The sequence below is a fragment of the Spea bombifrons genome, chromosome 2 (assembly GCF_027358695.1).
Source record: "Spea bombifrons isolate aSpeBom1 chromosome 2, aSpeBom1.2.pri, whole genome shotgun sequence".
Taxonomy (NCBI): domain Eukaryota; kingdom Metazoa; phylum Chordata; class Amphibia; order Anura; family Pelobatidae; genus Spea; species Spea bombifrons.
Window position 1 is genome coordinate 18,344,653 of NC_071088.1, and position 21,673 is coordinate 18,366,325.

Below are 21,673 nucleotides of genomic sequence, written 5' to 3' on the forward strand. Positions count from 1 at the left end.
TCTAGTTGGGGGTATAATTAGAGGCAAGGACAGGGCAGTACCACCCATCTACCTTACCTTACCCACTTTACGATGTATTAAAGCAGAACACCAGGATATGACATAATATTGTGGCACTCTGTTTCATTACATCATAAGGTGGGCACATGAAAGCTGACAGAACTCAATCAATTTCTCAGCTCAATGGGGGGTCAGGGGGATCTGATCCCCCTACGTGCCCCCAAGAAGAGAACAGCGGGGCAGCTTTACGGGACAGTGCCCAATAAATTCTAGACTGTCCAACTAAGGGACACTTAGGAATTAATAACCACTCCTCCATAACATCTGGTCACTAATCTGGAAGCACAACAATAACCCCCTGTCCCAAAATTGGGAACTCACGGGTTTGATCAATAAGGTTGTATCATCCTTTAAGTCTGCATTCACAGTGTAATATACCTTATTATGAGTGAACAGAAGTGGCACTACTGCAATACACTGCAATGCTAATCTAGCTAAACAGCTCTGGCGATCAGATCATCTTTTTCTTCTTTCTCCAATTTGCTTTCAGATATTGATTGCAGCGGTAAGGCAGCTTCTCCTGGTGTTTTTCCTCTTTCGATCTTGAAGCTGAATTCCCTTATGTGCGGGACCAATGTCTTCCATCTCTCTAAATGTAAACCAGTAGGTAATGTTTTTACTTTCATATCCAAAAAAACATTCATCTCAAATTCTAGAACAGACAACACACAGATCAATATTATCACATTGGTCCCTGAGAAGTCTGATACCAAGGCTTATAGGCTAAGGTAAAGAGTCTCAAAAGTTTTAGTTTCTTCATTGTGCTTCTACATCCTACTTTCTAAGAGTTGGTCCATTAACAGAACCTCTTTGGATAAATCCCAATTTGATAAATATATACAAATAAATAAACAAATGAGGATACAGAAATCATAATTTTGAAAGACCACCAAGGAAGAACCAACAATTATATGGCACAGAAAGTTCATATTTTGAGACATCAATGAAAATTAAAATGATCCCTGGCTTTTTATGAGTTCCCTTGATGTTTATATGTGTTTTTAACCCAATTTCATACAGATTCATGCTTCCCACCCAAAAGAGATGTACCGTATTACCTCCAAAACATTCTTTTCTTCGGGTAAATCGTTTTCATTTTTTGATATTTATAAGCTGTGTTTGGAGCAATCAGCCATAGATGTCAAAGCTATTTGCACAATGTAATTAATGGTTTTGATTGTCTTAAATGCAGTTTCACTATTGAACATGTAATATCAGTGGGTCCAAATAGTCGATGAAATGTGAACAGTGGATACACCAAGTTACAAAAGCTGGATGTTTTAGGAAATATGTTTACTGTTCTACATTCCTATTGCAAGTACACAGTGTTTACCCCGAGATAAACAGTAAAGAATGCAGCCTGGAGCGAGTCCTGCTGAATATGATTGGGTACTTACTTCGGTTGCGATGGAATGAAACATTTGGAATGTTTTTCAGTCCTTCACAATCGCCTGGATCCTCATTGATTATTCCTAAATTTGTGTTCCACTTAGTCCAATTCACCTCATCAACTCTGCAGAGAAAGACTACTAGTTATGTAAAGTACTCCGAACATTATTTTATAAGATACAGTATGTACTTATTATTAACATTGACTAAATAGGCCAATTGCAATTAATTACCACTCACTATTAATATAACCATACGGGATTAAAAAAAAAAAAAAAAAAAAACTCTTACTGTTTACTTATTCCTAATGGTACATAAATATGGTCATTACTGCCCCTTGAGTTTGATAACAAACTGTCCCTTTCTGACAGAAATATTGATACCAGTAATTCAAAAAGACTAGGGTTTTTCACAGAAACCATTAATTGTAGCTGAGACGAGGCATTGTAAAATATCCCCTTCCATATTCATACATCGTGAGCCGTCATTCAAAATTGCCTGCTTAATCTCAAATGTTGGTTGTCCTTACGGTAGAAGGTGACTGGCCCTGGCCCTTTACAATGCATTTATTTGGTAAATCATTTTTTATTTAAGTTTTGCGCTTATTAGAACATACTGTAGTAACTTAAAATAAACAAAATTTAGGAAAATCTGTTACAACTGATATTCAACTACAGATTGATTCCCAATTATTACATTGACTCCAGTAGAAATACTGTACATACTTACTGAAATAAAAATATCTTAACTGGATACAATATTAAGAACAAATTATTATCAAAATAACCAAATATTACTGGCCTTGTAGCTACTGTACCTTATCGTGAATCAATTAGTTTTATTAATTATCAAGTAATAATTATTATTATTCTTTATTGTTTTATATAGCGCCATCAAATTCCATAGTGCTGTACAATGGGTCATTTATATGTCGGTATCTACACATAACCACACATAGTAACTCACATATAGTATGCATAAATATTCATTACAATGCATTTTTAAGTTGACAAGATGCTCCCCTGCATCTGCCAGTTTAGTAAAAATACACACTTGTATTGTATAATACCTTTGCTAATATAATGCTATTCATATCTATAAATAATACCTAGCTTTTCACTATAATTTTTATTCCTTTAATTATTTTTATTTATAAAAACTTAGTTACAAAAATGTTACTTATGTTACTGTGACTGAGAAAAACATTTAACCATAGCGTGATTCACAATGACTTATGGCAGTACTGATGACATCACCCAGTCATGATGTTGGGTATGACTGAAATTTCGAGTGTAAACACGTCAGCAGTCTTTTTATATGATGTTATTTGTATGGAAACAATTACATACAATTGCAAGAAAAAGTAAGTGAACCATTTGGAATTAACAGCATTTATGTATCAATTTGTCTTAAAAGATCCCATGATCTTCATCTAAGTTACAATAATGAACAAACACAATCAGTTTCAACCAATAACCCACACAGTATTTTATTGTTCTTGACCATATTGAATACATCATTCATACATTCACAGTTTGGGTTGGAAAAAAGCATGTGAGCCCCTAGACTTATTACTTCAACAAAAGCTAATTGGAGTCAGGAGTTAACAAAACTTGAGTCGAATCAATGAAACCGGATTGGATGTGTGTTTTAAAGCTACTTTGACATAAAAACACTCACATATTTTGATTTTGCTATTCTCAGGAAGCATCTGCTGATGTTAACCATGCCTCACAAAAAAATAATTCGCAGAAGACTTAAAATCAAGAATCATTTTTTTGCATAAAAAGAGTTTCCATGTTCATCAGTCCACAGTTAGACAAATTGGAGCGCCTTGACACTTTACAACACTACTGGTAAAATGTTTTGTGGACTGATTGAATTGTTTGGGAAGAACGCGGAGCACTATGTATGGCGTAAAAAAAGCACCGCCAACCAACATGAAAACATTATCCCAATGGTGAAGAACGGTGGAGGGAGCATCATGATTTAAGGCTGCTTTGCTGCTCAAGGGAGCTATTCACATCCGGACATCCTAGGAATATGGCTGATCTTAAGCAGTTGTGTAAGGAAGAATAGTCTAAAATTCCTCCTGAAACGTATGCAGGTCTGATTCACGAATACTGCAAGTTCTTGTTTGAGTTTCGACCAGATATTAAATCCTAGAGTTCACTACCCCCCCACCCCAGCAATGTGAATGTTTGAATATTGTGTGTGTTGAATAAAGACATGAACGATTACCATTGTATGTGTGTTTTTAGCTCAAGCACATTGTGTTTGTCTATACTTGTGACTTAGATGTATGTCAAATCAAATTTATGAACAATTCATGCAGAAAACCAGGTAATTACAAAGGGTTCACTTACGTTGTCTTGCCACTGTGATTGCAAATATTTACTGCACAAGTGTTATTTCATGGACATTAATGTCTTCATATAATTAACTAAATTAAACTAAATAGAAGGGGCAGCAGTGAATAGCATAAATATTTTTAACTTCTCAAAATGTGAGACCTTGTTTAATAATAAAGTATCTGTCACTCAGCAGTTACACTCACTCTTTATTGTCTTGTGTTTGTTTTGAGTTGGTCACAGTATCACCACAGCTTGACACCTTCTGTGATGACTGTTTTGCCTGAATTTTTGGATATGGCTCAATTTCCAGGACTGGGTGATTAGGTGTGCAAGCCCTTCCCAACCAATTATGGCCTCTTTCTCACTTACAAAGACCTTAAACTACATATCCAGTACTAGGATGGATAGAGTGCTGTACGTGAGACTTCTCGTTGCCTCTCATATATTTTTAATGTAAGCTCTATTATTTATTTCAAAATAAATTGTATTTTTACGGACTTCACTATATGAGATTTTGTGGTTGTGGTAATGAATCCTTTCAGCAACAAATGGGAACATAACAAAAATATAAGTTCTCTAGTTGTGTATTGAAGCTCTTAACTGTCTTAAACATATTAATGTCAAGTTACCTGAAGCACCACCGGTAATCTTCCTTGCCATCGGGGGTTAGTCCAACTAGGACAGATTTCCCTGATCTGAAAGTATTCCTGAGGAAGTTCATAAAGCTTTTTTCTATATCCAGAATAGTAATAGCTCTCTATGAAGAAAACATAAACTCAAATCAATAGATACATTATACAGCATCAATTTCAGAGACTCTGAAACTTTTTTCTTGGGTATCATATATTATATATCTATATTATATATATTATGCATATATTGTGAAGACCCCAATAAAAAATCAGTAATAGGTAGTTAAAAATGCTTGGGGATTTTTTTTTTTCTTATCTTGAGGACAACAAAAACATAAGTCCACCTAGGGCCAACACTGGTTAGGGCTGGTGGATTGCTGTCTATGGATTGTTAGCAATGGTACTAAGGGGCCCTCCGCAGACTACTTAATTCAACATATTAAATGTTATCAGTTGAAAGGTGTTACCAGGGAGAGACCCCCACCGTATTTGTGAACCAGGGTTTTAAGTTGCTAATTGCATCTGAATGTTTTCTGTAAAGTGGCTCTTACATAACCCTTCTGTGTCATATCTGTCTGCGACAAATTTGGTTAATGACATGATAATTGTATGCACAGCCACATCATCTATAAAAGGTCGCAAGTGCTAATCTATTCAAAATGTGTAATTTTCTTTTAGCCAATTTAGTAAAAACTGAGAGTAATCTTTCAGCAATGGGTTTAGCCAATGTTTTTCAATAGTACAAGGGGGTGAAATCACAAATAGACAGCGAATCATTACCTGTAATTTCCAAATGCTTTTGCTTTCTTGAGCAATCTTGCTCACTGTTTCCCCCATCAGTGCTATTAACATGTTAAGCAGAAGGATGTAGGTAAGAATAACATATGTCACCAGCAAAAGAATAAATATGGGTTTGTATTTGTAGTTTTCTGTGAATTCCAAATCTCCCATTCCGATGGCAAACTTGAAAAGCTCTTGGCAGGTGTAGTACAAGTTGTTGTAAGTGGAATTGACAAATTTACAAGGGCGTTTATGTAATGCAATATTCTCATCAGTGTTTTCTCCATCTTCGATGAGTGTAACCAAAGCTGCATAGTATTAAAAAAAATGTAAGAACACCATCTCCGCCTCAGGTCGCCTAATGGATTCACATGATGCTTGGCCAGCTTAGGCCTGTACTGGAGCTGGCTAAACCTCATAGGAATTGTTGTTCCAACAAACATGGCTCCTCTAGATCTATATCATATAATCTCATTTATAAATTGAAATGAGCTAGTTGGAGCACCAGAAAGTCTTCTAATACCACACAGAATCAACCTGTTTACTCTTCGATCAGCAAATAACTGGAGTTACTTGGTACTCAAAAACATGATGATTCCAATTTAAAGGGTACACTGGAAAGTACAAGATGTCCTTGCTCACTGCAAAACATGATAATGTACCAGGAGAGTTTAAAGGTCCAATGATTTATTAGCTCTATCACTAGTCCTGGAGATTTCAAATGTTTATATATATATATATATATATATATTCACACTATACCAAACTGAAAAAAGTTCAGTTTTATCTAAAGCTATATAAAAAAAATTGTCGTTATTGGACAACAATCTCACCAAGCTAACAGGGTTCCTGAAAAATATTTGTGATAACATTATTATTAAACTCCAAAAGCAATTGAATGTACCTGTTAAGAAGAACCACCAGGGTTTTAATACTGTGTTTTAAAGAGAAACTAAAAGGCTAATAAAAGGTTTGCATTATGATAAAGGGTAGAATAGTGTAACCTTGAAAAAATAGTGTGTTGTTGCTTTTACTGTCTCAAACCTCACTACACTAAGGGCTCATTTGGGGGCAAAGGTGGCAAAGGTATGCTTGGTATGCTGGGTGTTGGGTAGACCCTGTGGATGTAGGATACTAAAGGGGGCATTAATTCACAAAGGGGTGCTAGCTGGGGGCATCACATAAATCTAGGGCTGCAACTAACGATTATTTTAATAATCGATTAGTTGGCCGATTATTTTCTCGATTAATCGATTAATCGGATAAAAAAAACAATATTTAATAATTTAATGAAATGCCCTGCACCCACATCCTGCCCTGCCCCCACCCACACTCTGCCCCATCAGTTTCCCACCCTGCAATCATATTCTCTCTCTCTCTCTCTCTCTCTCTCTCTCTCTCTCTCTCTCTCTCTCTCTCTCTCTCTCTCTCCCTCTCTCTCTCTCTCTCTCTCTCTCTCTCCATACGTACCTCCGCTACCGAATCGTTCCACTTACAACGTTCAACCGCAAAACTTTATTCAAATCTTCATCGTTGACGCGCGTCACATCCGTCATTACGTAACTTCAAGCAGACGGACACTACAGAGCTCTGCAGCAGAAACGGGGGAACGCTGGCGGAGGTAAGTGAAAGGAGCCGAGCGCTCCAACGACGAATCGATCACTCGATTAATCGATAACGGAAATCGTCGACAACGATTCCCGTTATCGATTATTATCGATTTTATCGATTCGTTGTTTCAGGTCTACATAAATCAATACCAAAGGGAGGGCTGGGGGTGGGATAAATATACAATGTGGGGCTAGCTGGGGTGTGGAGACAGGGTGACCATATCATGTTTTCCAGGACACATATAAATTTTACATTTTGCTGACCAGCCCAGATAACATGCTGCCCCGCAGTATGGGGTATGTATAGCATCATGGAAAGAACCAACTAGTCAGATATACATGCCTCATGTATATGGCATCCGGGGGGTGTCAGTGTGGCAGAGCCTGTCCTGGCGTGTGTGTGTGTGTGTGTTTGGGTGTTGGTGTGGCATTGCCTGTCCTGGTATGTGTGTTTGGGTATTTGTATATATGTATGTATGTACGTGTATATATATATATATATATATATATATAATATTTTTTATTATTGTAATTTTATTATTATTGTATATATGTGTATTTGGTCATCTGTTTCCTGGTACTTTACTTAATTAGGAATAAATTGAACTATTTAATTAATTTTTCTTTATCCAGAGAAACGTGCTCTTCAATTTGTAGTCACTTCAGAGGACAAAACTTTCTCTAGGCATACTGAGATAAATCTGTGTTGCACAGACATAATTAATAAAAATATACAGTGATAAGATTACCTGCAGCAAACCCGACAAGAAAAAGAATGTAGACAAACATGAACCGAAGCATGTCCCTTAGGATCATCTGTAAAACAGATAATATTTTTATACATAACACCAATTTTTTTGTAATTTACCTGAAAATACCTACACTAGTGATACAGCTTTAATTCTCAAGAATAAAACACCACTGCCAAAAACATTCATGATACCCCTAAAGACCAAACATGTTTGAGATTATTTAATGTAAGGTACACCATAGGTACACCATAGTCTATATAAGAAAGTTGTATAATAAAATATTGTTTTCTTTTAAAAATAGTCAATTAAATGAGATTTAGAATTATGCTGCGCAGTCAGATTTGTGCTTTGGAGGTTGTGGGGCTAAAATACTGTACTAAAGAAAGACCACCTTTTTTAATTTGTCAAGGAGTACTGGGGCTGACATCACCCCAAGGATTTTTATTTCTCATTAGTAGAGGTAGTAAAATGTTTTATTTTATGTTAGTATCTGTCTTGCTTTATTTCTGATTTACTCCTTTGCTTTGTAATTGTTTTTTCTTGTCAGAAATAACCTAAAAAAAAAGTGAGATACTAAGAAAATGTATGATACGTTTTAATAATTTGGTACTGTTTGGATGTAGATATATTTTATTTTTTGTTTATTGTGGAGATTACCTTAGTTTCTTTGGTAGAAACATTGCATCGAAAGATGTGCAAATACTGTATTTGGTCACACAAAGATGACAAAGTGATTTGAAATTATATCGTGGTTATTGTATTTGCATTAACCTTTAGCTGATCAGTATAAGTAAATGTTATCCGTGTATACAGTAAAGCAATGTAAATATATCCACATGTTACTGACCTTCTCAATCATCACAGCATAGATGCCCATTTGCTGAAAGCCTCGTGTGTAATATAGTATGTTGATCCAGCTCATTGCTAAACATATGACCATGAAGGCTACGTACTCGTGCCTCCCAAAAAAATACAAGCCTGTAGACACCAGCAGGAAAAGGGACTGAATGAAGCTGGGAAGAAAACGGAGGGTACTCTTAGGATCAATAGAAAGCATTCAATGCATTCTATTGAAAATATAACACACTTAACCAACTTAACACAAATATAAAGCGCATGCAGTATCTTGTTAATTTGCTTTTATTTCTCTCTGTCTCTCTCTCAAAAGCAGAACATCCATATGATACAATAACAATAATAAATATACACTAGAATATAAATTTAAATATGCAAACTGACTACACTTCTGAACAGCGTAAGATGAGCCATGCAGTAGAACTATATCCATAATTTTAGTTACGTACAATAGAACCTCACTGTAGCTGTCAACGAGCAAAGTCTTCAGAGAAGGATGTCTCTGCATAAAGTACTGAATCTAGGAGAACAGATTGTGCGCTTAGAGGTAGAGTATAATATGAAATGAAATTGCAAACATTTGAACCATTTTTCTTTATAGAACCCTTGCTGTGCATTAGATATGAAGAAACAGATAATACTTTAGGCCATTTAATGTAAAGATGGAAGCTACATAGCCTAAGTGTGACATTCAGTCCGTTTTTTGCTGTCTAATTCTTCTGGACTTCTTCTGCATGACCCTGTTGTAGTAGGGACACTGGTGTTAAGGAGAACCAACACTTCCCATTTATACCAGTAGGTTGGAATATAATGTCATTTCCTGGCACTTAGACATAGCGTGTGAGGACCTTGAGGGAGCAGAATAGCTGGCACTGGCCTACCTCTCCTGAGCCAACAAAGGTAGGATGTGTGTACGTTTAAGTAAGTTAGAGTGTGAAAGTATGTTGCTGTATATGTTTGTATATAAGTATATTAGCTTGTGTGTATCTTGTGTGTGTATAATGTATAGTGTTAGAGTCAGTAGGTGTGTTAGTGTATGTTGTTGGATAGTGTGTGCATGTATATAAGAGTGTGGTGTTTGTGCTTGTGTGTATAGTGTTGTGTGTGTTACTGTTTGGCAACAGCATGACTGTGTATTTCCCCATGTAGCTTTAGAGTGTGTGTGTCGGTATGTGGGGTTAACATGCCTGTGCATTAGTGTATAGTGTTAGCGTGTATGTGTGTTACTGTAAGGTGTTAATATTTGCGAGCATGTATGTGTCTGTAATGATATATGTTAGATTATGTAAGTGCATGGGACATAGGGTGGACTAAAGGGAGGGGCTTGGTGGCCCTGAGCCGCAAGGAACAAAAAAAATTGCATTTTACAGCTAGGTAGTATACATAGTCTGATTTATAGTATTGCTGTCTATGCATATGTGAAAAATAAATGAATTGAATGAATTATAAAATTGTTTTTGTATTCAAAAGAATGTCATATAATGGTAAAGGGAATCGTCATTTATGTTTAAGATGGTGCTTACAATGTGGGGTCCTGAGTGACAGTTATGTATACTTACTGCTCGGAAAAAAAAATAGATCCCTCCAATAACGGTGATTATCTCCCCAGTGACTCGAAGATAGCTTTCTGAAGTGATTGGGAAGGGTGGCTAAAAATATAAAAAACAGAAGACATTGTTATTTAGGTTTTAGCATCAAAACTGGGGTTCTCATCATTACATTTCATACTATGCAATGGATATTCTAAAGCACAACATAAACTGTTCTTTCCTACAGATGTTCTCCCAGCCTTCATTAAAAATTGAATACTGCATATGTCAGATATACTCAGGGCTGCCCCAGGCTTTGCTAGATCCATTTTATATACATATTTATTTAAAATAATTTTAAATATACCTAATTTAAGCCTAAAGATTGTATGGCCTCATGCATAACAGGAGCCTGCTCACCTTATTGCAAGTACCTGCTGTCCTCATGAAGGGCCAAGAAGAGTCAAGTGGAGCTTCCAATCTCCCTCCCGTATACCACTGCCCCCTAACTGAAATCTGTAAGGACCACAGGGCCCTAATAACATTTTGCCCCAGGGGCGGTAGCTTAGTTTGGCATTTATAAATACAGGCTTAATATTGTAACAATACATCAAATAGGTCTATTTTTGCATGTATATTTTATTCCATGTTTACCAGTGTAGTCTTGTTTTTCTATTTCTCAAATGTATTCTTTTTTTCTCCTGTTATGTCCACTATCATAAACACCTCATCATGAAACAAACTATTGCACAGCTACAGAACTGTTATTATTTTCCATTTGTAATTAATAAACCGAACCTACATTTCCATGCACCGGCCTGTGGTAGGCAGCTATTGTAAAGATAATAACATATGCCACATATGCCATGAAGTTGAAATAGAATATTCGTTTAACAAAACGGTCCCATTTGTCTTGTAACAGGTTATTGAGAGGCTCCACTAGCAGCATGTCATGGCGATTCTATGTAAAAAAAAAAAAATAATAATATATGATTTTAAACAACCAATTACTTGTTTTCATTTTCAATAAGAGTGCCAGAATAAAAAAAGAGTATTGCCTAAACTTAAGAACATGATCCTGCATTAAATAAAGGCCAGTAGATACCTGGGATAGACTTACAGGTAGACACAGAAAAAGATTTTTGGATGTGTATAAGATTATCCTAAATAATTAATAATAATAATAAAATATCATTGAAGAAGGTAAGGCTAGATGGGCTAACTTTTTATTTTTGCCATTACCAGGTATCAATATGAGATTATATCGAAGGTAGCTATTGAATTACAACCACTTAATATTGGGAAATATTTTCTCCACCAATACAGTGGTTTGTGCCAAATTAGTCGTAATTTTACTACATACAGTTATAACATATGTTTCCCAAGTGTAAATAATGAAAACAGAAATATTGTAATGACCTCATACTCACCGGGGTCTCACTGCTGTAAGCAATAATTTCAAGAACGGAATTCTTGTCTGTGGTATCGACACCCGACAGATCATATAAAGACGAGTGAACTGGTCCATAAGCCCACTCGGTAAACTTTCGTGAAAGATGTCTACACTCAGGATTTTTAATCTCTCTCCTGAGAATATAGGCAAATACCTTGAAGCGTAATATAAGAAAAATAGAGAGTATTACATTTTCTAATTGTAGGTTCTAGTATATTTCCAATCTCTGAATAATCTGTTATTTCCTAGGTAACAATGTTTTGACAGATATTGTAGAAAATAATGTTCTCAGAATAGTATAATTAACATGCGTGATATCCTTTTCCGATGGTACTATGTCCCCTCCAGACTTTCCAATATTTTCTCGTCAGTTTCTTCCCTGTGCTGGCGACTTTGTGGCCAAAGAAGTACAATGGCTCACATTTGGTGGGACTGTCCTGAGGAATTTTTGGACTGAAGTTTTTATATTTATTAATAAATTACTCCCAATCCCGGTCGCTATCTCCGTTACTGTTGCCCTGTGAGATATGCTCCCTTCTGACCAGGACTCACTTTGTCACAAACTTCCCGTTCATGTCCTTCTGGTGGCGAAGGGTTGTATTGCTTGAAGATGGAAAAACCCTGTACCCCCCCCACGTTACGGGAGGTTCTCTACTCTTTGGTCACTACTCATACCTACGAATACATGGCACATTAGGCTTTGAGTACCTCACACATTTTTCAAGTGACCTGGGACAGATGCAACCAATTCTATCTGGATACATTTAGGGATGCTCCCTCTGGATTCCTTCTGCATGCCATGCGTACTCCTTGGAGTTTGAAGGCTGTCCGCTCCTTGTAATCCTCTCAAGGTCCTTTCTCTGATTTTTTGGTGTCTCCAGATTAAAACCAAGAGTTCCTATGTATTGCTGATATGACACTAAGTTCCACTAATGCACAATCCCATGTTTACCTCTTTAAATCGTTAATGTCCGTCTGTTATTCTACATGCCAGACTCATATCAAACAAACTCATATTAGCCATGTTTACAATACACACATTTGGAACCATTTGAAACCTGAAGCAAAGTTTGTACTTACCCCGATCTTGCCAGTTTTTGCTGCCAAAGTCAGTGGTGTTAGACCTTTCTTGTTGCAAATATCTTCCAGTCTCAATGAAGGTTTAATTTGTGCTCCCAGCACCAGAATCTCATTGTACATTTTGGTCACAAACTTTGTGTTCTCCTGAGTATTGTCAGCGATGTCTACCAGTGCATGCAGAACCGTGTTTCCATAAGAATCCCGAGCAGCAATATCAGCTGGAGAGTACTGATTCTGTAGTAGGTATCGGACTATCTCTATCTGATTGGTGCATGCTGCTAAGGACAGCGGCAGCTCACCTGGTGAGAGGTGTAGAATGACAAAGGGCATAAAATGTATTATGTATTCTTAATATAGGTGCTTGCTATCGTCACATGTTGATGATGAAAATTGAGTGTCACCTTCAGCTTTGGGTTTATTGAGATGTAAGGAAGCTGAGCTGAAACATCTCAGCTCACTAACGTGACTCCAGTGTCATTGTGAGGCGGTGGTTAATGAGAAGAAGTCTGGAACCTTTTGGGCAAAGACTTGAGTGTTTTGGATTCGGATGAAAGGATAATTTATCAGTAAGAGATAAAAAAACTCAATGTGTTAACGGAATGAGTAGTCTGTTTTTAGTATGTATATGGTGTGTTTGGGGGTTAAATTACACAGTGTTTGCTTACAAAGCATACAAACCTCATATAGGTTTATGGTAGAGCTGCAAAAATAATTTTGGGCTGGAGGACTAGCACAGAACATGAACAATGTTCTTTACAGTTTCTCATTTTATGACTTTGATAACTGAAAAATGCCTGCAGTGGTTTGCATGCAGTAAAATTGGACTCAATCAAAAATTCATTAAATTCTGCATTTATAATAACAAAAAAAACATTTTTTGAACTAGACTGCTTAATTTTGTACATACCAGGGATCTTCCTGGGTGTTCTGGCTGCTGATTCCTCCCTGTCCTTACAGGGCAGGACTAGATGAGACATTTCTTGTTACACCATGGGAAATAGCTAGCTACACTTAGGAGGTCAATGGGTGAAATTGAGAAGTGGGGGGGGGGCAAACACTCATTTGTGGCTATCCATGTCCATTGGTGTAACACCACTCCTTCCAGAAATCACATTTTCTGAACGTATCAGGTAGAATATAAAGGCCCAACACAACAACATAACTCAACTTTAGTAAATAAATTATTATGGTATATTAAATTATGCTGTATTATAAACATACTTTAACTTTAAGATAGTATGGTGCCTATAGGTCAACATTAACAAAGCTTGATGAAAATGTTTTGCGTTGCAATGCAAATAAATATTTCTTTATGTGGAAATGAAAATAGCATACAGTGCCCTCCACTAATATTGGCTTCCTAGATAAATATGGGCAAAGAAGGCTGCGAAAAAGTTACTGCCCTCATGGATATCAAACAATTGCAAACACAACACAGGTTTATCCAAAAAAGTAAAATTGGTTAAATATATGTGTGACACAATTATTGTCACCCCTATAATATAATATTTGAAGTATATTTCCATTGATATTTTGCATTTTAAAGTACACCTGGGTGACATGAACTTGTTCAACCATGACTTCCTGTTTCACAGGGGTATAAATATTAGGTAACACATAAGCCAAATTCCCTTAGTCATTCATCACAATGGGTAAGACCAAGGGATATAGCCGTGATGTGCAGCAAAATGTTGTTGAGCTTCACATAATGGTCCGTGGCTATAAGAAAATAGCATTGATGCCCATTTCCACTATCAGGGCAATAATAAAGAAATGTTATGAATCAACCTGAAATAGGGCTATATTGTCTCAATGGAATGTGAAGAGGATGGTTTGAGTTGTCAATAAATCTCCTAGAAACACAGCTGGAGAATTGGAGACGTTAGTTGCATCTTGGTGTAAGAAAGTCAACTACAATCTGATATCACCTAAATCACCACAAGTGGTTTGGAAGGATCTCATCCAAAAACAGATGAAACCAAAATATAGCTTTTTGGCAATAAACACCTGCGGTGTTTGGCACACACAGAGAGGTAACCATATGGAAAAGTACCTCATGCTCATGGTTAAATATGGTGGTCGCTCTGCCAGAGGACCTGGACATTTTGTTACGATACATAGCATCATGGATTCTATCAAAATTCAACAGATATTAAGAGACCACCTAACTGCCTCTGCCAGAAAGCTTAAAATGTGCCGTGGTTGGATATTCCACAGTAAGCCTAAACATAAATCAAAATCAACACACAAATAGTCTACTGACCATTAAATCAGGGTCCTACCATGGCCATCCCAGTCCCCTGAATTGAACCCTATAGAGTCCACCAGTGTCACCCTTGAAACTTGAAAGATCTGGAGAGATTCTGTATGGAGGAATGGTCTTAGATCCCTTGCCATGTATTCTCCAACCTCACCAGGCATTATGGGAGAAGACTCAGAGCTTGGTAAAAGGGTGCCAATAATTGTGCCACAAATATATTTAACATTTTTTATAAACCTGTGTTGTGTTTGCAAATGTTTTCCAGATACTTTTTTGTATTTTTAGAAGAAAAGACCAAAAGGTTAAACAATAAAGATTTTTTTTTAAAGCCTTCTTTGCTAATTTTTACCAAGGGTCCCAATTATTAGTGGAGGGCGCTGTTTCTGGTCAAAAATTGGTATATTCTATTAGAGTTAGAGGGCACTGCTCTGCTTTCCTGCTACTAAATTAACATTGTATTGTTGGTAGAAGCTCTGAACTGGGCAACATTTTATATCATAACAGCATGTCACAGCATATATTTCACTTAATTTTCCTAAACAAAAAAACATTTTTAAACATGTAACTCTTACAGTTCTAAAGACAAGCAGCACACCACAATACATCCACTGGTTTTAAATGGGTTTCTCTTGTTTAGTTGCCGAACCCTATTCACAAATGTTCTCACCAAAATAGAAACCAGGTCTTCCTTTTGTCTTTCTGAAGAATTCACCATCGGCTCTTGCGTGGACATCTGCTCCATGTTGTAACAGCAACTCAACGAGGTCCATATTCCTTCTTTCAATAGCTATATGCAGAGCTGTCTGACCTTGTAAAAACATCAGAACCATCTCCAAATTAACTTACAGCTAGAAACAGTATCAATAAACCATATGATCAGTTACATCTTTCACCCAGGTATAGGCTACGTAGCAGATTTAGGGCCAAAGTTTAGTTATGTCTGAAATGAACTACAATGCTTTCTGTTAATATCATTACATCACTATATTTTTAGCCACAAGTAAAAAATTATGCTTATGTACATTTTGACATCATCTACATCCACAGCTAATATACAGCTAAAAAGCTCTAGCAAACTTACATTTTTTCTGGCCATCGCTATGAGAGGAGTTATGGAAAATAAACAATGTAACCCAACTGAATTAATTGGTTTCCAATTCTGCAGTGACACTTTCCAGCTTTTAAATGTTGTTAAGGGAACCTATACATCTCACCAAACCACACATGGATACATATTTAGTGCTTTATTCATAAGTCTAGCAGTGGTTGTTTTCTTAACGTAGTCCATAGATGCTGATCTATGTTTTAGCTTTGGATGGACAGAAATGCTTGGGCTACATGACTGCAACTAGTTATGCAGTAAAAATCACTAAAATCCGGCACCGGAAGTTGCATACGCGTATTGCGTAGATGTCCCCCGCCGGCCCCGCAAGACACTCGGGAGTCTGCTCCGGTAAGTCGAGGAGGAGGGGGCAGAGGAGGACAGTGGCAGCATATCTCGGGGGGGGGGGACAGTGGTAGCATATCTCGGGGAGGGAGGACAGTGGCAGCATATCTCGGGGGGGACAGAGTGGCAGCATGTTTTTTTTGGTGCTTTTTTAAAGAAAAAAAACTTTTTCTTTAAAAAAGCACCAAACTTTTAGGGTGCGGCCTATATACGGGGGCGGCCTATATCCGAGCCAATACGGTATATAGAGGGCCATTCCAGTAATAGATCTCATTTTAGATGGGAGCCTCGATTAAGCCACCTATATTATAAAATAACAAAACTGTTTCCTTCAAGGTCCTTCTACTCACCCCTGTAGTAGGTGTCCGTGTAAGCTGAGTTAACAAATTCCTTGAGATTGTTGGTTTTCTCTGCAATTTCCAATAATAATGGAATGGTGCCATTCTTCCCATAACTCAAATTCAACATAGCTTTCAGCAGACATGTTTTGCCGGTCTCTGGTTCTGAGAAATAACAATGTTGTTTTAGATTTTTAATCAGAACCAGGGCCCTAATACAAGCCCAATTGGAATAGTCCCATGGATGGGTCCTAGGATAAAAAATGAATACCAGTCCCAAATATCATAGGGCAATTATAATGCAGCACATTCTGTGGGGTCCTAGCCTCATACTTGTTAAATCTTCAGGTCTCCTTAATAAATACGCTACCACCCCAAGGCCCCATTGATTATAATCAGCATAGTCTTAGTAAGATTTTGACATACTGTCAATGATTTGCCACATTGATGCAATTCATGTACTTTCAGCTATCTTCCATATCTTCCTCAATTATTCTTTGGTCTGCTCAAGATACAACCTTACTACAAAAACTCTTCTAGTTCCAAAACTATGAATTTTCAGTTTCCAAATCTTTCTTTGGGTGATTTGAATAATTGCTAAGGAATGCCATGGAAGATGTAATCCAGATGTTATTACCATATGATCCATCTAGGACCCGATGGAATCCAGATGTTATTACCATATGATCCGTCTAGGACCCAATGGAATCCAGATGTTATTACCATATGATCCGTCTAGGACCCGTATTTCCCATATTTGCAATGAGTGAATGAGGAGTTTAGTACTAAAGAAAATGATGAGTGGAAACCTTTTGTTTTTGATAGGCTTAAAGAGCTGTGGATATAATGGAGGATCTGTGTTTGTCATAGTGGCAGGAGGAACCAAAATGTGCATGTTGTGAGCTTAGGCAGCAGTAGGAACTAGTAGACGATAAATGGGGAGGAGATAGAAATGAGATAAGCCTAAGCACATACACGTCCACAAGTAGGTGTCAAGTATTATGACCAAAAAAATATAATCATAGAATCTGATGGCAGATAAGAACCATCTAATCTGCCTACATTTCCTGAGGTTAAAACTAAAACCCTAATCAGCCTTTTGTCTTGTCTTAGATTAAGGATATCCGTATGCTTTATGTCTGTCCCATGCATGTTTTAATTTAATTTCCTCACTGTATTAGCCTCTACCACCATCTTAATAAAGTAGGCAACCTCCTGAGTAACAGGTTCAGACAAAGTGTCTCTACAAATACAATGATGTCTGTGACCATGAGATTTTGTTGAGGTTGTGAATTAAATAAATTGGCAATACTTAATGATTATGGATATACACATATTAAGATCCTCAGCTATTTCAAACAATTTTTCACTGGCAAGGTTTGTGAGTAATAAAATCCACACATGCTTCCAGTAACAAATGATTACCAGCTTAATACCTTTGAACTCTTCGTTGGTAAGACGCTTCTGACTTTTCGACAGATACACGAGTAGATCATCCAGCTCATCACAATCACCATAAGCTGCCGCTTCGAAAATCCTTTTCCGGTCATACAGCTTAAATGTTCTGTCCTTACAACTTATTGTAGACTCAACAGATGAGCTTTGCCTGTTATGTTAATATAAATCATTACATATTTACCTGCGTGTACGTTTTTTCTCTTACTCATTGTGCACAAAAGAAATAATGCATGTCATCCTGCTACAAATTATAGAAATATGAATATAGATCAAGCATAACATTCCTCATGCAATGCTTATAATAGTTCTTTCTAGTTCTTTGGTAGTAAAAGTATCAGATCTCTGAGCTTAACTGCCATCAGAAAAAAGGGAGTGGCAGCAACCAATTGCATGCATGTTGGAAAAACATCCATGTTCATATCCCAAACATTTGATTTGCGTGGTCCCGTTGACTGGGAGAATGGGAGGTCTACTGAGCATGTTGAAGAAGTGTACTGTTCAAAGCTCCCTGCTTTTAGTAGAGGCAGCTGGAGGTCTTTTTCAAACCCCCTTAACTAAAGAATGACTGCACAGATTTGCAATTAACATGAAAATGGGGCAGAAGTGCTCATTTGAGTTCAGTAGTAGTTTGAGTAATACTAAAAACCAATTATTTCCCTGAATCTACCTATATTTCCTTATTCCTTCTTCTAAGGTTGCCAGAACCAGGGACCTTCACCATATTCACCTGCTTTCAAGTTAAGAATTCTAGGTCATGTTTGCAAATATTCTATTTGGAATATGTAGCACTATACAGCTGTACATTATTAAAGACTTTAGCAGAACTGAACCAGAAATGATGTCATAAAAGTATCACAATGAATACTATAAATCATTTAATAATATGAAATAAACTGTATACCAGGCATATGGTAAATTGTCCATAGTAAAATCTACAGTACATACCTGACCAGTGGGTTACTATATTTAGTTTTTTCACAGTTTAAGTGAAATTTGATGGCTGGGGCCATTTTACATTCAACCTGGTACAAGGAGTCCATGGGAGCCATATCTCGTTCTGAGTCTGTTTTGCCAAAACGTCGACCCTTAGGTTTTGGCGAGCTGAAGAAGGCATATTTGGCGTGTCGTAGCTTTGCACAATGGCTTCCTTCAGAGACACCCAGGTTGGTGTCATCACTGTGTGAGTCATCAGCTGACACATTTGTCTCTTCAGTATGGTCCGTTTCATCAATTTCAGAAGAACTACCCATTTTCTTTAATTTTTTGGTCTGATGCATAGTAAATAAAATAGCATATACAGCTGAGTGGTTATGCACTGGGAAAACATGTATATAGATTCATATTTTCTGTTATATACAATAATGCTCATTATAAGGGGTCCTCTTAGAATCCCCGAATAAACCCCAACAGTTATATCATATTGATAAAGCTCTACCATAAAGCAATAACTACAGGATTGAGAGCTAGGGTGGCAGACAAATATAACCTTGCAAGCTATATTGATTAACTGAACATGAACATTAGCATTATTTACCTCCCAAGTGTCCCTGATTAGGTGCGTCTTTAAAACCAGAAGAATCACATCTTCTATAAGTGTATCACAGTGTTCTACGGTCGCAAAAAGGTACAATAATATGTACAAAAACAATGGGTTTAAACAAGATTATGTGAATAAAATACATTCTGTTTCTTCTAAATGCTTTACTCAGTTGCATAATTATCCATGGGCAGGCCATAAAGCACTACAGCAAAAGTATCCATCTTTGACCATTTCAAATGCTGGGAGATATAGCATTACCAGTAACTGATGCTGATTTATGTTTATGTATTGTGCATTGTATCACATGGCAAAAATTGAGTTTGCTGCCTATGACAAACCATTCTGTAGAAGCCACAGCTATGCAGCTACTCCCCTTCATCCCAATCAGTGGTAGGGAAGAACTCCCACTGAAATCAAGGAAGCACTTTCTGTGGACAATACCACATCTGTCTTATCCATTACAGTGTATATGATAGCTTGCCGGGTCCCCTTAAGTTTCCAACACTGTTGATTCTATTTCTGCATGTGAATGGGGAAAGAGGAAACCTCTAAGGCAGGAAGGTCCTAAGTTTCTTTACCAAACTTCTGATGTCTGCTTATGTACTATTGTGGTCCTTAAGAAGGCTGATTTATCTAGGATTAGTAGGACAACTAGTTATTCGGGATAGGGAAAATAGTTTTTGCTGAATAATACGCATAGAATGTTTGATCAGAGTAGTAGAGAGGAAGAACATTCATCTTAGTGGGGAATTAAGCTAATTAATTCTCCTGTTAAGGTTGGCCTGCATAAAAAGCACAGTGCCAGGTCTGCCCCCAAACCACATGTGAGTGCCACCTTTGCCCCCCAAAACAGATTATCAGTGTCATATTTGCCTCCAAATAGCTTGTCTGTGCCATCTTTACCTTAAACAATTTGTCTAAGTTATTTTCCCCAAACAGCTTGTTAGGGCCCCCAAACAGCCTGCCTGTGCCATCATTGCCCTCAAGTAACCTGCATATGACCCTGCCCACACCCCTTACTTGCAGTGGTGTGTCTGTCTTCCCTTCATGCTGTGTGCAGACTGGTATGCACACAGCACAGATGTGATGTCACTTCCTGCATGCTGGATCAGACACAGTGTGTAGGGACAGTGTGAGAGATCATCTGATCAGACACTCTACACTCTCCATGCCACTAGCTGAAGGTACTACCAGCATCTAGGTGCTTTAAAGGGGCAGACTGATGGCAGGGTAGGACCTTGTGACCATGATTGTTACACCCCTTCCCCTATTGTGCAATTAAAAATGTCTAATATTAACAACTCAACAAGTAAAACTAATGTACATACACACCAACATGGCTAGTTGATGGCTAGCATCAGGGTTAGACTAGGAATGACAAAGTGGCCCTGGAACACTTATTGCTACTCTGACACTGGAGCAGTAATAAGGGTAAGTATGCGTGCTATTGGTCACCTGCCCATCGGCCTTTTGCTAGGTGTCCCAGGTGACAAGTCAATGCTAGCATAGGGAATTTAGGATGTCAAATTATAAAATTGTATTTCATACTATATAATGCTAACATTTATGCAACACTAATCAGGGGCAGTCAGGGGTTCTTAGTAGGATGTACTGTATACTAATAAAATTGCTCAATTATGTGTCCCATAATTCCATGCCAGTATGTAATAGATAGAATTGAATTAAATAGAATTTTTAGGATTATGATGATCTACAGTAAAATACCAATTTCCAGAGCCATTTTTTAACATCACTCACAAACATGTGGTCATATATGGCACGTCAGAGCGTGCAATACTCCAAGCCACACGGAATATGGTTCCTTGGTTAAGCTTCTAGACCTCTAGTGGCCATTGGAAATCAGTCCCAGATCCCTCAGAAGACTGCATTCACCAAAGAACACTTCATAGATGTACACCAGCACCTGTTTGACATAAAAAGATTATCAAACTAGTGTTTGATAATAATACCTAGTGTATATATGTATGCATTTATATACTTATTTTCAGTAATATCCTCATTGCTTTAATTTTTAAGCGTTTTTGCTATTTTTGTAATCAGGGCTACCTCTGGCAGCTTTGCCACAATAGTCTGGCGGTAGATATCTATACACCAACTAACATATACCTCTTCAGT

General features: G+C 37.3%; 1 protein-coding gene across 1 annotated transcript; it reads right to left on the reverse strand.

The window, feature by feature from the left end:
• Positions 1 to 451: 451 nt before the first annotated feature.
• On the reverse strand, positions 452 to 19,274 carry TRPV1 (transient receptor potential cation channel subfamily V member 1). The gene is made up of 15 exons (XM_053455840.1): positions 18,943 to 19,274; positions 17,976 to 18,145; positions 16,552 to 16,704; positions 15,422 to 15,562; positions 12,495 to 12,793; positions 11,392 to 11,568; positions 10,764 to 10,922; positions 9,992 to 10,081; positions 8,882 to 8,952; positions 8,425 to 8,590; positions 7,575 to 7,641; positions 5,216 to 5,523; positions 4,433 to 4,560; positions 1,458 to 1,573; positions 452 to 649 (listed from the first exon to the last, which is right to left on the reverse strand). Exons 1-15 carry the CDS (start codon positions 19,272 to 19,274, stop codon positions 495 to 497), a joined length of 2,532 nt encoding a protein of 843 aa, XP_053311815.1. The 3' UTR covers positions 452 to 494.
• Between the last annotated feature and the right edge of the window lie 2,399 nt (positions 19,275 to 21,673).